This window comes from Urocitellus parryii, chromosome 7 (assembly GCF_045843805.1).
Source record: "Urocitellus parryii isolate mUroPar1 chromosome 7, mUroPar1.hap1, whole genome shotgun sequence".
In the NCBI taxonomy this organism is placed as follows: domain Eukaryota; kingdom Metazoa; phylum Chordata; class Mammalia; order Rodentia; family Sciuridae; genus Urocitellus; species Urocitellus parryii.
The window spans coordinates 168,758,901-168,772,994 of NC_135537.1; the positions used below are offsets into that span (position 1 = coordinate 168,758,901).

The 14,094-nt window shown below is 40.2% G+C and overlaps 2 protein-coding genes across 2 annotated transcripts in view; one reads left to right on the forward strand and one right to left on the reverse strand.

Moving 5' to 3' along the window:
• Tanc2 (tetratricopeptide repeat, ankyrin repeat and coiled-coil containing 2) overlaps positions 1-14,094 on the forward strand; it is a 412,218-nt gene that overhangs the window by 196,528 nt on the left and 201,596 nt on the right. The window contains exon 7 of the mRNA XM_077800862.1: positions 526-712. Within this exon, the coding sequence (XP_077656988.1) occupies positions 526-712 (187 nt within the window). The remainder of the gene's footprint in view (positions 1-525; positions 713-14,094) is intronic.
• Positions 7,318-8,437, reverse strand: LOC144255849 (protein yippee-like 5). Its single transcript, XM_077800863.1, has one exon. It carries the CDS (start codon positions 8,397-8,399, stop codon positions 8,034-8,036), a length of 366 nt encoding a protein of 121 aa, XP_077656989.1. The 5' UTR covers positions 8,400-8,437; the 3' UTR covers positions 7,318-8,033.

Below are 14,094 nucleotides of genomic sequence, written 5' to 3' on the forward strand. Positions count from 1 at the left end.
GTATTAAATCAACATTTTTTGACATATTTTATAAGATAAACTTTTAGAATAAGGCATTTTTCCTTGTGCTCAATTGCTGTTTCATGTGGCTGCCTATATATCAAAAGACATAAATTCGCATTAAAAACTTTATTTTATTTCTCTTCACCTTCAGAGGTATTATTTCTTTTTCTTACAAAGAAAATTATTAACAAAGTTCTAAGCCTTCTGAAAGTTTTATTGTTTATAAATAGCAAGGAAAACTTGTACATAATAAGAAATTTCTATATTCTGATACTGAATATTTACTTATCACTGTTATTTCCTAAGCAGGAAAAATGGGCCACAAGTCTCTGCTCATGTTAAATTTATGAAGATTCACCTTAATTATAGAAACTGTAGCTTCTTTGCTGGAAAGCAAAGGCAAAGCCTGATGGATGTAAAAGCCATGTGTAGATTCTTTATTCTTTTTTCATTAAGGTATTATTTTTCCTAAATGTACTTAACTAGTCAGTTTATCTTTACTTCTTGATTTTAATTTTTCAGACCTCAGCAATCACCCAGCGGATAAGTCCCTGTTCCACACTGACAAGCAGCACTGCCTCTCCACCAGCCAGTAGCCCCTGCTCTACCCTCCCACCAGTCAGTACAAATGCTACTGCTAAGGATTGTAGCTATGGGGCTGTTACTAGTCCAACCTCCACCCTTGAAAGCAGAGATAGCGGCATCATTGGTGAGTTTATTTTTGTAATTATCTTTTATTATTATTATTAGTTGTTCAAAACATTACATAGTTCTTGACATATCATATTTTGTAATAATCTTTTTGTGTCTTTGCTTTTTTTCTTTTTAAACATATAAACTTAAGATTTTCAAAAATCTACTTTTGATATTATAGACAGATTGTTAGATGTTGTCTGTCTTTTTATTGATGCTGAAGAGAGAAATAAAGGTAAACAAAATGCAAGTTATATCTCCTTGCTTTACTTATCAAGCTATTACCTGATAAGTAGATAGAAAAAGTTCTGTACACGTATTTCTGTAAATTCCCAAACATCATCTGTCAACAAAAATGGTTCAGAAAAAGTTTATTCTTCACTGGAATAGTACTGAGTTTTGTGAAAAACTGAAAGAAAAGATTAAGATTAAATGGCTAAAGAACTGAAACTGGAGTTGTTTGTGAAACTGGAATCTGTGCAAATCACATATCAGTCCTTGGATAAGTTTGGGAGCCCCTTCAGGCTTCTTGTCAGCAAAAACATTCCCACTTTTCTTTTCACCCTCTAAAAGAGGGGAAAATGTTGTTTCCTTGCTTATGATTCAGGAATCTTATATTAATACATTCTTATGACAAGCTTTGGCACAAAGAAAACTTGAAATTTGGGGAAGTAACCAAGCTAAGAAAACTGTCATTTCATTTTTCTCTTTTGAATTTTCTAATATAATTTTTAAATAGAATATCCTAGTAAATTACATCTAAATTGTCTTCAACTTACTAATTAGCAGTTTGCAGCAGATACAAAAAAAAAAAAAAAAAAAAACATTCTGGGAGGTTATCCATGAGTGAGATTAACTTCAAATTTTCCTTTCTTCTTCTACCATTGTTAGGTTTTAGTATCAAGAATTAGGCTAGCCTCGGGCTGGGGCTGTAACTCAGTGGCAAAGTGCTTCCCTGGCACAGGTGAAGTACTGGGTTCCTCAGCACCACATAAATAAATAAATAAAATAAAGGCATGCTGTCCATCTATAACTACAAAAAAAAATTTTTTTTTTTAAGAATTAAGTTAGCTTCATAACATTGGTTGAGCCCATCCAAATATAAATATTGTTCAAGATACACCCTTAACTCTTACTGAGTTGCTTAGCACCTTACTTTTGCTGAGGCTGGCTTTGAACTTGAGATCCTCCTGCCTCAGCCTCCCAAGCTGCTGGTCCAAATTTGATTTTTGATTCTACAGTTACACTTTTTATCACCATTCTTTTCACCACGGACAGAGGTTCAAGAATAATCATGAAGCACTCCAGTTATCTCTGCCTTCTCTGGAAATCTAAACAGACTGCTTCCTCTAGTCTTACCAGACCTTCTGTCAATAACTAATATTGTTACTTGCAGTTATATATTATTTTTCTTTATAGTAGAACACATATTTCTAAATGGCAGAACTCACGTCTTATACTTTTTATTTACCCTCCAGATTTATCCTAATAATTTCTAATTTATGACTCATTTGTATGAGAAGTCATTAGAGATAATCATTGGATAACTAAATATTTTTGACTAAGTAATATAGAGAAATAAAAACTGATGAAGAGTACCTGCTCTGTCCTCTGAAGTGGATTGTGAGATATTGGGATTACTTGTTCTTTGAATATTATTAGGATTCATTATTAAAATAATCGAGACTCAATGTTGTCTTCATGCAATGAATGCAAATGTCTTAATTATTTTAAACTACTATTTCCTTACATTTAGTACTATAAAACTCTATTTAAATTTTCTTTTTCTTCTCACATCAGTTTTTCTTATAGTTTTTATCTTTTTTCAAGTTTATTGGCATAAAATCGCCTAAAATTTTATTTAATAATGATATCATCTCTACCCAGGTACACAAACTAGGGAGCTCAGAATAATCCTTATTATCTCCCTCTCCCCGTATTTCTCATTACTGTGTTTTATTTTGTTTCTTCCTAGCATTGCTTTGGTGGTCCTCACTATCTCAGATTAGTAATAATTTCATTGTTCTCTTGACTTTTCATCTTGCCTTCCTAAATCTGTTTTTCAAACAGCCATAAAAATAAATGAACTGAAAATCAATTACTTCTTTAACTCTGAGCTACCTATAAGATGAAGGGAACTACTTGAAAATTAAATCTGACCACATCACTTCTCTGACTCCAAATTTACATTTTAGATAACGCCTAGGCCTTCATGATCTGGTGATGGCCAGTTTCTCCAGTCTTCTCTCCCACTTCTTCCAAGAACTTTATACTTATTATCTAGCAATACTAGAATTCGATATTGCCTGACACGTTCTAGTTTTTCATTTCTATGTTTTTGCTCATGTTGATTATTCTTCAAATATCTCCTTTTAAGTTTGACTTATTTCTTACAAATCTTTTAAGATTCAGCTTAAGAAATATTGTCACCAATACTACCACTATCTCTCTTCAGCTTTACACTCATGCTTCTATCCATTGCATAGCATTATTTCATTACTGCATATGCACATTACTGGGCATATCTGTATCACTGCATTTAATACATGGTATTATAATTATTTTTTGAGCCTGCTTTCCCCCATTAGACATATTAATTCCTTTTTAACAAAAAATACTGAGACTTAATCATCTTTACATCAGTGGCACTTAGCCCAGTAACTGGCACTGGCACATTGTAGCAGAGTAGTTGCTTAGTAATATCTGATAGGAGATTATAAGGAATATGGTGTCTAACTAGGCACAAATATAAGACCATTATGATAATAAAATTATGCCAATAAAAATCATAAATAGACCCACACAGGAATCCAGGCCCAAGTCAGACTGGTAGACCCACACCCAAGCCTAGGCCCAAGCCTAGGATCGCTCCTGTCAACCCAGGTAGGAGCCCTGGCCCAGGCCCAGAACCACCCAACAGACCCATGCAGAATCCCAGGACTAGGTCAGGCCCAGAGCCATCCCCCGGCAACCCACCTGGAAGCCCAGGCCTATGTAAGGCTCAGGACTGCACCCCCCACCCAACCCACACCAGAGCCCAGGCCCAGATCAGGTTCAGGACTGCCCCTGCTCACCTGTGTGAGAACTCAGGCCCAGGACTGCTCCTGTGCAGAGTGGAGGACCATGCCGGAACTCCCCATTTACCAACGCATTGCTCCCCCAACCAGCCTCCATCTTGGGACACTGCAGCCACCACCATAGCCCTTCCCATGTAGTAGCCTCCATCTTGGGACAACAGGCAGGGCCTGGAGGCAGCTGCATCTCTGAACAGGCAGCCTTAAAGCCCCATCTCTGAAAGTGGTTGCATCCATCTTAGGAAATTCCCACTGCTATCTTGAGTTACCTCTGCTATTGCCACCATCATTTTAGTTATAGTGTCATCCATTTTGGGACACTGGCCAGGGACTGGAACCCCAACACCAAGGTGAGGTACAGGAGATCTGTAAGGACACTACAAGATTAAAAGGTAGAATCTGCAATACCTCAGATCTGCACTGCAAGAAAGGAAGACACATAGACAACATGAAAAAACAAGGGAAGAAAGTACCCCAAACAAACCAAGATACTACAATAATAGAATCCATTGACAACACAGTTGATGAAATGTTCAGAATGTACATAATTAAAATGATCTGCAAATTAAAGCATGACATAAGAGAACAAATGCAGGCCAAAAATTGATCACCCTAACAGAGATAAGAGAACAAATATAGGTAACCATTGATCACACCAACAAAGACATAAGGGAGCAAATACAGGTAGCAAAATATTACTTTGAGAAAGAGAGATTCTTGGGGAAAAAAAACAATCAGAAATCCTTCAAATGAAGGAAACAATAAATATAAAACTCAATAGAAAGCATCACCAACAGACTAGATCACTTGGAAGGGTAGAATGTCAGATAATGAAGACAAAATATACAGTCTTGAAAATGAAGTTGACCACATACTGAAGATGGTAAGAAACCATGAACAGAACATCCAAGAATTATGGGATAGGATCATAAGAACAACTCTTAAGATTTATTGAGATAGAGGAAAGCATAGAGATTCAAACCAAAGGAATGCACAATCTATTCAATGAAATAATATCAGAAAATTTCCCAAACATGAAGAATAAAATGGAAAATCAAATACAAGAGGCTTATAGGACACCAAGTGTACAAAATTACAACAGATCTATACCAAGGCACATTATAATGAAAATGCCTAGCATACAGAATAAGGATAGAATCTTAAAGGCTTCAGACCAATTCAGATCTCAGGTTTTTTCAACCCAGACTCTCAAAACCAGGAGATCCTGGAACAACATATACCAAGCTCTGAAAGAAAATGGTTACTAACCAATAATATTATTCCAGCAAAATTAAGCTTCAGAGTTAATGATGAAATAAAAACCTTTCATGATAACCAAAAGTTAAAAAAAATTACAGCAAGAAAGCCTGCACTTCAGGGCAATATCAGTAAAATATCCCAAGAGGAGGAAATGAAAAGTAACATGAAAATCAGCAAAGGGAGGAACTACACCAAAGGGAAAACCCAGTCAAGGAGAAACCAAAAATAAACCAAAATATCTGGGAATACAAATCATATTTCAATAATAACCCTAAATGTGAATGGCCTATCTTATCAATTAAAAGACATAGACTGACAGATTAAGTTGAAGAAAACCAACAATATGCTGCCTTCAAGAGACTCATTTTACAGGAAAAGACATCTACAGTCTGAAGGTGAAAGGATGGGGGAAGAATGTAACATTCACGTGGACCACGTAAACAAGCAGGAGCTTCCATCCTCATATCAGACAAAATGAACTTCAAACCAAAGCTAGTAAAGGGATAAAGAAGGACATTTCATACTGCTTAAGGGATTTAGACATCAACAAGACATAACAATCATAATGCCCCAAACAATGGGCATCTATGTATATCAAACAAGCCCTTCTGAACTACAAGAATCAAATATACCACAACACAGTAATACTGGGTGACTTTAATACATCTCTCTCACCACTGGATAGATTTTCCAAACAAAAACTAAACAAAGAAACTATAGAACACAATCAATAACTTAGACATAAAAGACATATATAGAATATTTCATCCATCAAAGAGTAAATACACTTTGTTCTCAGCAGCACATAGATCCTTCTCCAAAATAGACCATATGTTATTCCACAAAGCAAGTCTTAGCAAATACAAGAAATTAGAGATACTACCTCTATTCTATCTGACCCATAATGGAATGAAATTAGAAATCAATGATAAAATAAAAAATAGAAACTATTCCAACACCTGGAGACTAAATAATATGCTTTTGAATGACACACAGATAACAGAAGACATAAGGTAGGAGATTAAAAAGAAATTCTTAAAAGTAAATGAGAACTCCGTTACAACTTATCAAAATCTATGGGACACTATAATGGCAGTGCTAAGAAGAGTTTATAGTTCACTGCATTGAACTCACTCATTAAAAGACTCAAATTCAACAAACAAACTACCTGACAAAGCCCTAGAAATGGTGCATTTGACAAAATACAGCACCTTTTCATGTTCAAAACACTAGAAAAATTAGGGGTAGTAGGACCATACCTCAACATTGTAAAAGCCATCTATGCTAAACCCAATATCATTCTATTTTTTTTTTTGCAAGACAAAATATACTTTATTTTGACAGCAAAAGCACATAGTGCTGTAGGTAAGGCATGCTACTAGGAATCTGCATATCATCAAAGGCCAGGATGGAAACCAATGAGAAGAAATGCTATTTCTTAATGCTTGAAGACTTAATCATGTTGAAGATAGAGAATGAATGTGTGACCACTTATTTCAAATGCAACATTATATCTATACCTACTTAATCAGATACCTATGCCTCTAACCAAGAGCCCAAAGGCAAGTAAGAGGAACTTAACTGTACTTAGAAGTCACTTCTCTCAATGACAAAAAGATTTTGCTAATTTGACTGAGGTAAATTTCCTTTCCAAAGGCCTAGAAATTGAACATGCAAACATCCATCCATTCATTCATTTAAATAATTAGCCAATTTTAATGTCATTTATTCTAACAAAGGAATTAGACTTTCTAGAAGTAGTTTGGATAAAGAAACACATTTCAGTACTTAGTAATGTCATAAATTTTGGGCTAACAGAGCACCCTGAGTCAAATCTGATCCCTTTCTATTCAAGGGCAGTTTTGATTTCAATAGCCAAACTTCTAAGGGAAGATCTGAAAAAATAATGCCACTGTGAGATCTAGTCCTTTGATGAAATTAGCAGGCTCTACAGACTTGTTGAAATCAATGCACAGCTGAAGAGGGAACGGCTGAAAAATACTGTAAAGCTTTGTAAAGCAGTATTTTTAGATAAGCTGCTTCATTTCCCCCTCCTTTTAAAACAGATGCAGATTAAATGCTTTCTGTATGGATGCACATTGACATTCTGTTCAACTGTTTTCTAAATGCAATACTGTGGGTTTAAAACAGTATGCTTTCATTTACACAAATATCTTATAAGTAGTCCATTTAACTTAAGAAATGAAACACTTAACCACTATGAAATTACTTATCAAACACTCTTTTCTTTTATAAGGTTTTTAAAAGCAACACAGGACCAAAAACATCCAACTATTACTTTATTTATATTACTATGCTTAAGTTACATGGAAAAAGACAACCAAGCAGTTCTGCCCCATTTCAGAAAAAGGTTCCAATCAACACCAGTTATGTGGTGACAAGTAACTAGGAATGGTGACATCTTTGGGTCGAGACTGACAAGGAAGAATGGGCTCTGGTGCTACGGTTCATCTCCAACAAGAATATGGCACACGGGCCAGCACAAGCCATGCTAACACTGAGCCTTTAGTGCTGGGCACAGATTCGGATCTCTTCTCTGAAGCTAGCAAATCAAGTGAAATAACTGGGTTTTAAAAAAAAAGTTTTAAAATGAAGCCCAAATAAGTTTAAAAACCATGCTCTTGACATATTCGCCATTCAAAATTTACATAAAACACACTTTTTCACTCTAATAGCCCAGATTTTTTTCCTCACATAGCCTACCATTTAGCTGCAGAGACTCTTCTGCCTCAAGATGTAAACATAGGGAAAAAAAATTAACAGCAACTGCATAATATTCTCTCTACACACTGCTGTTGGATGGAAAATACAAAATTAAAAAAAGAAAAAGAAAAGAAAAGAAAGGTTCCATCTTAAGATTCTCACAACCTCTTGTTCCGCAGTTCATGAATCCGACTCTGATGCTAAGGTGACAGTGTATGTAAGTAGATTTTTGTTTTCAGTGAAGGAGACCTGGGAAAAGATGGATTTATCTCTTTTTCTTCAAGAGTTATCAGATGGTACGTGCTCCTCAAAGCCCTCACTTTCTCGAACTAGAGCACGTTCCAGGATCACACGGCCTTCCTTATAACGCTGGCTGTCTTCAGTAGCAAACTCATAGATCCATCCTAGTTTGCTATTGCAGTTTTTGCAGCTCACATCTCGAACCATGTGGCGGCCAGTGAGCATGACCCGATCTTGAACTTCACTGTACTGTAGGTTAACTACCTTGTTAAAAAGAAACGCTCTACCAGTGGCACCTGTGAACCGAGTGGAGATGAGTTCTGAGCGGTTAGTCAGGATTGTGTCACAGTTTGCACAAGAAAACAGACGGGTACCACCAATATGATCAAGGAAAATTCTGCCCATTTTGATAGCTGAAGTTCTAAAAAACCCTGAGCGGCGGTGAGATCTTCAGCTGGGATGAAGCCCCAACATCATTCTAAATGGAGAAAAATTGGAAGCATTTCCTCTAAAAACTGGAACAAGACAGGGATGCCCTCTTTCACCATTTATATTCAACATAGTCCTTGAAACTCAATTAGACAAAAGAATTAAAGGGAGAGGAATAAAAACAGAAGAACTCAAACTATCGTTATTTGCCGACAACATGATTCTATACTTAGAGGATCCAAAAAACTCCACCAGAAAACTTCTAGAATTAATAAATGAATTCAGCAAAGTAACAGGATATAAAATCAACACTCATAAATCAAATGCATTTCTATATATCAGTGATGAATCCTCTGAAAGAGAAATTAGGAAAACTACTCCATTCGCAATAGCTTTAAAAAAAAAAAAAACTTGGCAATCAATTTAACAAAAGAGATGAAAGACCTCTACAGTGAAAACTACAGAACTCTAAGGAAAGAAATTGAAGAAGACTTTAGAATATAGAAAGATCTCCCATGCTCTTGGATAGGCAAAATTAATATTGCCAAAATGGCCATACTACCCAAAGCACTATACAGATTCAATATGATTCTAAGTAAAATACCAACATCATTCCTTGTAGAAATAAAAAAAGCAATCATGAAATTTATTTGGAAAAATAAGAGACTCAGAATAGTTAAAGCAGTTCTTAGCAAGAAGAGTTAAGCAGGAAGCATCACAATACCAGACCTTAAACTATACTACAAAGCTATAGTAACAAAAACAGTATGATATTGGCACCAAAATAGACATGTAGACCAATGGTACAGAATAGAGGATGCAGAGACAAACCCACATAAATACAGTTATCTCACACTAGACAAAGATGCCAAAAACATACATTAGAGAAAGGATAGTCTCTTCAAAAAATTATGCTAGGAAATCTGGAAATCCATATGCAGTAAAATGAAACTCAACCCCTATCTCTCACCATGCACAAAACTCCACTCCAGTGTATCAAAGACCCACAAATTAGACCAGAGACCCTGCACCTAATAGAGGAAAAAGTAGGCCCAAGTATTCATCATAGAACCCAACTTCCTTAACAAGATTCCTAAAGCACAAGAAATAAAATCAAGAATTAATAAATGGGATGGATTCAAACTAAAAAGCTTCTTCTCTGCAAAAGAAACAATCAATGAAGTGAACAGAGAGCTTGCATTTTGGAAACAAATTTTTTGCCACATGCACGTCAGAGCACTAATTTCCAGGATATATAAAGAACTCAAAAAACTTAACACCAAAAAAATAAACAACCCAATCAATAAATGGGCTAAGTTTCTGAATAGACACTTTCAGAAGAAGATATATAATCGATCAACAAGAATATGAAAAAATGTTCAACATCAGTGTAATAGAGAAATGCAAATCAAAAGTACTCTAAGATTTCATCTCACTCCAGTCAGAATGGCAGCTATCAAGAATACAAAAAACAATAAGCGTTAGCAAGGTTGTGGGGGGGAGGGCACACTCATACATTGCTGATGGGTCTGCAAATTGGTGCAGCCAATCTGGAAAGCAGTATGGAGATTTCTTAGAAAACTTGGAATGGAACTACCATTTGACCCAGCTATTCCACTCCTCCATCTATAACAAAGGACTTAAAATCAGCATACTATAGTAACACAGCCACATCAATGTTTATAGTAGCTCAATTCACAATAGCTAAACTGTAGAAGCAACATAGATGCTCTTCAGTAGATGAATGGATAAAGAAACTGGTGTAAATACACAATGGAATATAACTCAGCATTAAAAGAGAACAAAATTATGGCATTTGCAGGTAAATCAATGGAGCTGGAGAATATCATGCTAAGTGAAGTAAGCCAATTTCAAAAAACCAAAGGCTGAATGTTCTCTCTGATAAGTGGATGCTGATCCATAAGGGGGCGGTGGGTAGCATAGGAAAAATGGAGGAACTGTGACTGGGCAAAGGGGGAGGAGGAATGGGGGCTGGAAAGATGGTAGAATGAGATGGACATCATTACCTTAGGTACATATATGACTGCACATACAGTGTGATGCTGTATCATGTACAACCAGAGAAATGAAAAGTTTTGCTGCAATCATGTACAATGAATCAAAATGCATTCTGCTGTCATACATACCTAATTAAAATAAATAAAAATTTTTTAAAAAGTGGGACGACCCCAAATTCATTCTGTGAACTCATTATCACTTTGATATGAATATTATACCAAAGACCCATCAAGGAAGGAACAGCATACATAAATATACCTGATAAAATTAGATACAAAAATCCTTTAAAAATGTCAGCAAACTACCTTCAAGAACACTTTAAGAAGATACTGCACCATGATCAAGTGAGTTTCATCTCAAGAATGTAAGTTTGGGAAATCTTCCGGGGAATCCAACATGGCGGCCGGCGAGGAAGCAGCGTCTCCAACGTCTCCACTTTAACGGGATATGAAAGACTCATCGAAACAGCTGCAGCCTAGCTACGGAGGAACTTCTACCATAACTTCCTTAAGAGGAGAGCTGCCGTGAACTGGTAGGTTTACTCGAAGTGACAGGTTGCCCCAGAGAAGTGGATCTTGGAAGGCCACGCGGGCACAGAGGTCTAGTCCCCCAACCATCAGCCGCTCCGGCAGGCGGCTCCCCCTGGAGGCCTAGCTCTCGCCCTGGGAGAAGCGGCCCCACCCGCCCGCTTCCTAACCTGGCAGCCACAGCTACTCAGCGATAAAGGTGCCCACGTGGCGGGTGCAGAAGTTAAGTCCTGTAGACGCCAGCCACCTTTGCAACCCCCGGGAACCCTGAGTGGCTTGGCCCGCCCCGCCCGAACCGGCAGTCCTCCGCCATACGGGCTCCCCCGGGAGGCCTAGCTCTCGCCCTGGGAGAAGCGGCCCCACCCGCCAGGTTCCTAACCAGGCAGCCACAGCTACTCGGCAATAAAGGTGCCCACGTGGCGAGTGCAGAAGTTAAGTCCTGTAGACGCCAGCCGCCTTTGCAACCCGCGGGAACCCTGAGCGGCTTAGCCCGCCCCGCCCGAACCGGCGGGTGCAGAAGTTAAGTCCTGCGGACGCCAACCGCCTTTGCAACCCGCGGGATCCCTGGGCGGCTTGGCCCGCCCCGCCCGAACCGGCAGTCCTCCGCCATACGGGCTCCCCCGGGAGGCCTAGCTCTCGCCCCGGGAGAAGCGGCCCCACCCGCCCGGTTTCTAACCAGGTGGCCTCAGCTACTTGGAGATAAAGGTGCCCTCGTGGTGGGTGCAGAAGTTAAGTCCTGCAGACGCCAGCCACCTTTGCAACCCGCGGGATCCCTGGGCGGCTTGGCCCGCCCCGCCCGAACCGGCAGTCCTCCGCCATACAGGCTCCCCCAGGAGGCCTAACTCTCGCCCTGGGAAAAGCGGCCCCACCCGCCCGGTTCCTAACCAGGCAGCCACAGCTACTCGGCAATAAAGGTGCCCACGTGGCGGGTGCAGAAGTTAAATCCTGCAGACGCCAGCCGCCTTTGCAACCCGCGGGAACCCTGAGCGGCTTGGCCCGCCCTGCCCAAGCGGCGGCGGGTGCAGAAGTTAAGTCCTGCAGACGCCAACCGCCTTTGCAACCCGCGGGATCCCTGAGCGGCTTGGCCCGCCCCGCCCGAACCGGCAGTCCTCCACCATACGGGCTCCCCCGGAGGCCTAGCTGTCGCCCAGGGAAAAGCGGCCCCACCCGCCCGGTTCCTAACCAGGCAGCCACAGCTACTCGGCAATAAAGGTGCCCTCGTGGTGGGTGCAGAAGTTAAGTCCTGCAGACGCCAGCCACCTTTGCAACTCGCGGGAACCCTGAGCGGCTTGGCCCGCCCCGCCCGAACCGGCGGCGGGTGCAGAAGTTAAGTCCTGCAGACGCCAGCCACCTTTGCAACCCGCGGGATCCCGGAGCGGCTTGGCCCGCCCCGCCTGAACCGGCAGTCCTCCGCCATACGGGCTCCCCCGGGAGGCCCAGCTCTCGCCCTGGGAGAAGCGGCCCCACCCGCCCGGGTCCCAACCACGCGACCGCAGCTACTCGGCGATAAAGGTGCCCCCGCAGCGGGTGCAGGAGTTAAGTCCTGCTGATACCAGCCGCGTTTGCAAGCCGCCGGCACCCAGTGCGGCTTGGCCCACCCCGCCTGAACCGGCAGTCGGCCTCCACCATCCGGGCTCCCCCGGGAGGCCTAGCTCTCGCTCCGGGAGCAGCCCCCTGCAAGCTAGGGGAACCTTTGACCCATCGGGAGGTTAGGCCCAGCAACCTGCGGAGTGATAGAGGTGCCCCTCGTACCTGCTGGGTAGGCGGACCTTTGACCGACCAGCAGAGCAGACCTAGGGCCTCCCAGCGTGGTAGACGGATCACACCAATTGGAGGAGGATCACAGCCACTACATGCCCTGCAAGGGTGATTATTCAACTATACAAGAGCAATATAAATAAATAGAGGGAAAATTTCAAAACACAACAGTTTCACCAAGCAGAAAGAAACGCCAGCAGTATGAAAAGACAAGGAAAGAAAGGACCACAGGCAATGCAGGTCAACTCAACTTTAGAAGAGGTAATAGGTGCAACAGATGGAATGTCAGATAGAGAGATCAGGATATACATGCTTCAGATGATCTGGAGTCTCAAGGAAGACATGAGACAGCAAAATCAGATAATGAAAGATCACATTGACAAACAAATCCAGGAAGTAAAAGATCAATTTCACAGGGAGATAGAGGAAATAAAAAACAAACAAATAGAAATACTAGAATTGCAGGAAAAAATAAACCAACTTAAAAACTCAATTGAGAATACTACCAGCAGAGTAGATCACTTAGAAGAGAGAACATCAGACAATGAAGACAAAGTATTTCAACTGGAAAAGAACATAGACAGCTCAGCAAGTCTGCTAAGAAACCATGAACAGAACATCCAAGAAATATGGGACAATATCAAAAGACCAAATTTAAGAGTCATTGGGATACAGGAAGGCACAGAGCTCCAAACCAGAGGAATACACAGCCTATTCAATGAAATAATACGAGAAAACTTCCCAGACTTGAAGAATGAGACAGAATCCCAAATCCTAGAAGCCTACAGGACGCCGAATGTACAAAACCATAAGAGATCCACACCTAGACACATTATAGTGAAGATGTCCAACATACAGAATAAGGAAAGAATTTTAAAAGCTACAAGGGAAAGGAAGCAGATTACATTTAGGGGTAAACCAATCAGGATAACAGCTGATCTCTCAACACAGACTCTGAAAGCTAGAAGATCCTGGAATAACATATTTCAAACACTGAAAGAAAATGGGTTCCAACCAAGAATCGTGTATCCGGCAAAATTAAGCTTCAGGTTAGAAGATGAAATTAAAACCTTCCATGATAAACAAAAGTTAAAAGAATTCGCAGCTAGAAAACCATCTCTTCAAAAAATCCTTGGCAAAACATTGCAGGAAGAGGAAATGGAAAATAACATTGAAAACCAACAATGGGAGGTAGGACAGTAAAGGGGGGAAAGTAGTCAAAGAGGATAACAAATCAGGTTTAGTAACATTAACAAACAAATATGGATAGAAGTACAAACCATATCTCAATAATAACCCTAAATGTCAATGGCTTAAACTCACCAATTAAGAGACACAGGCTAGTAGAATGGATCACAAAACAAGAC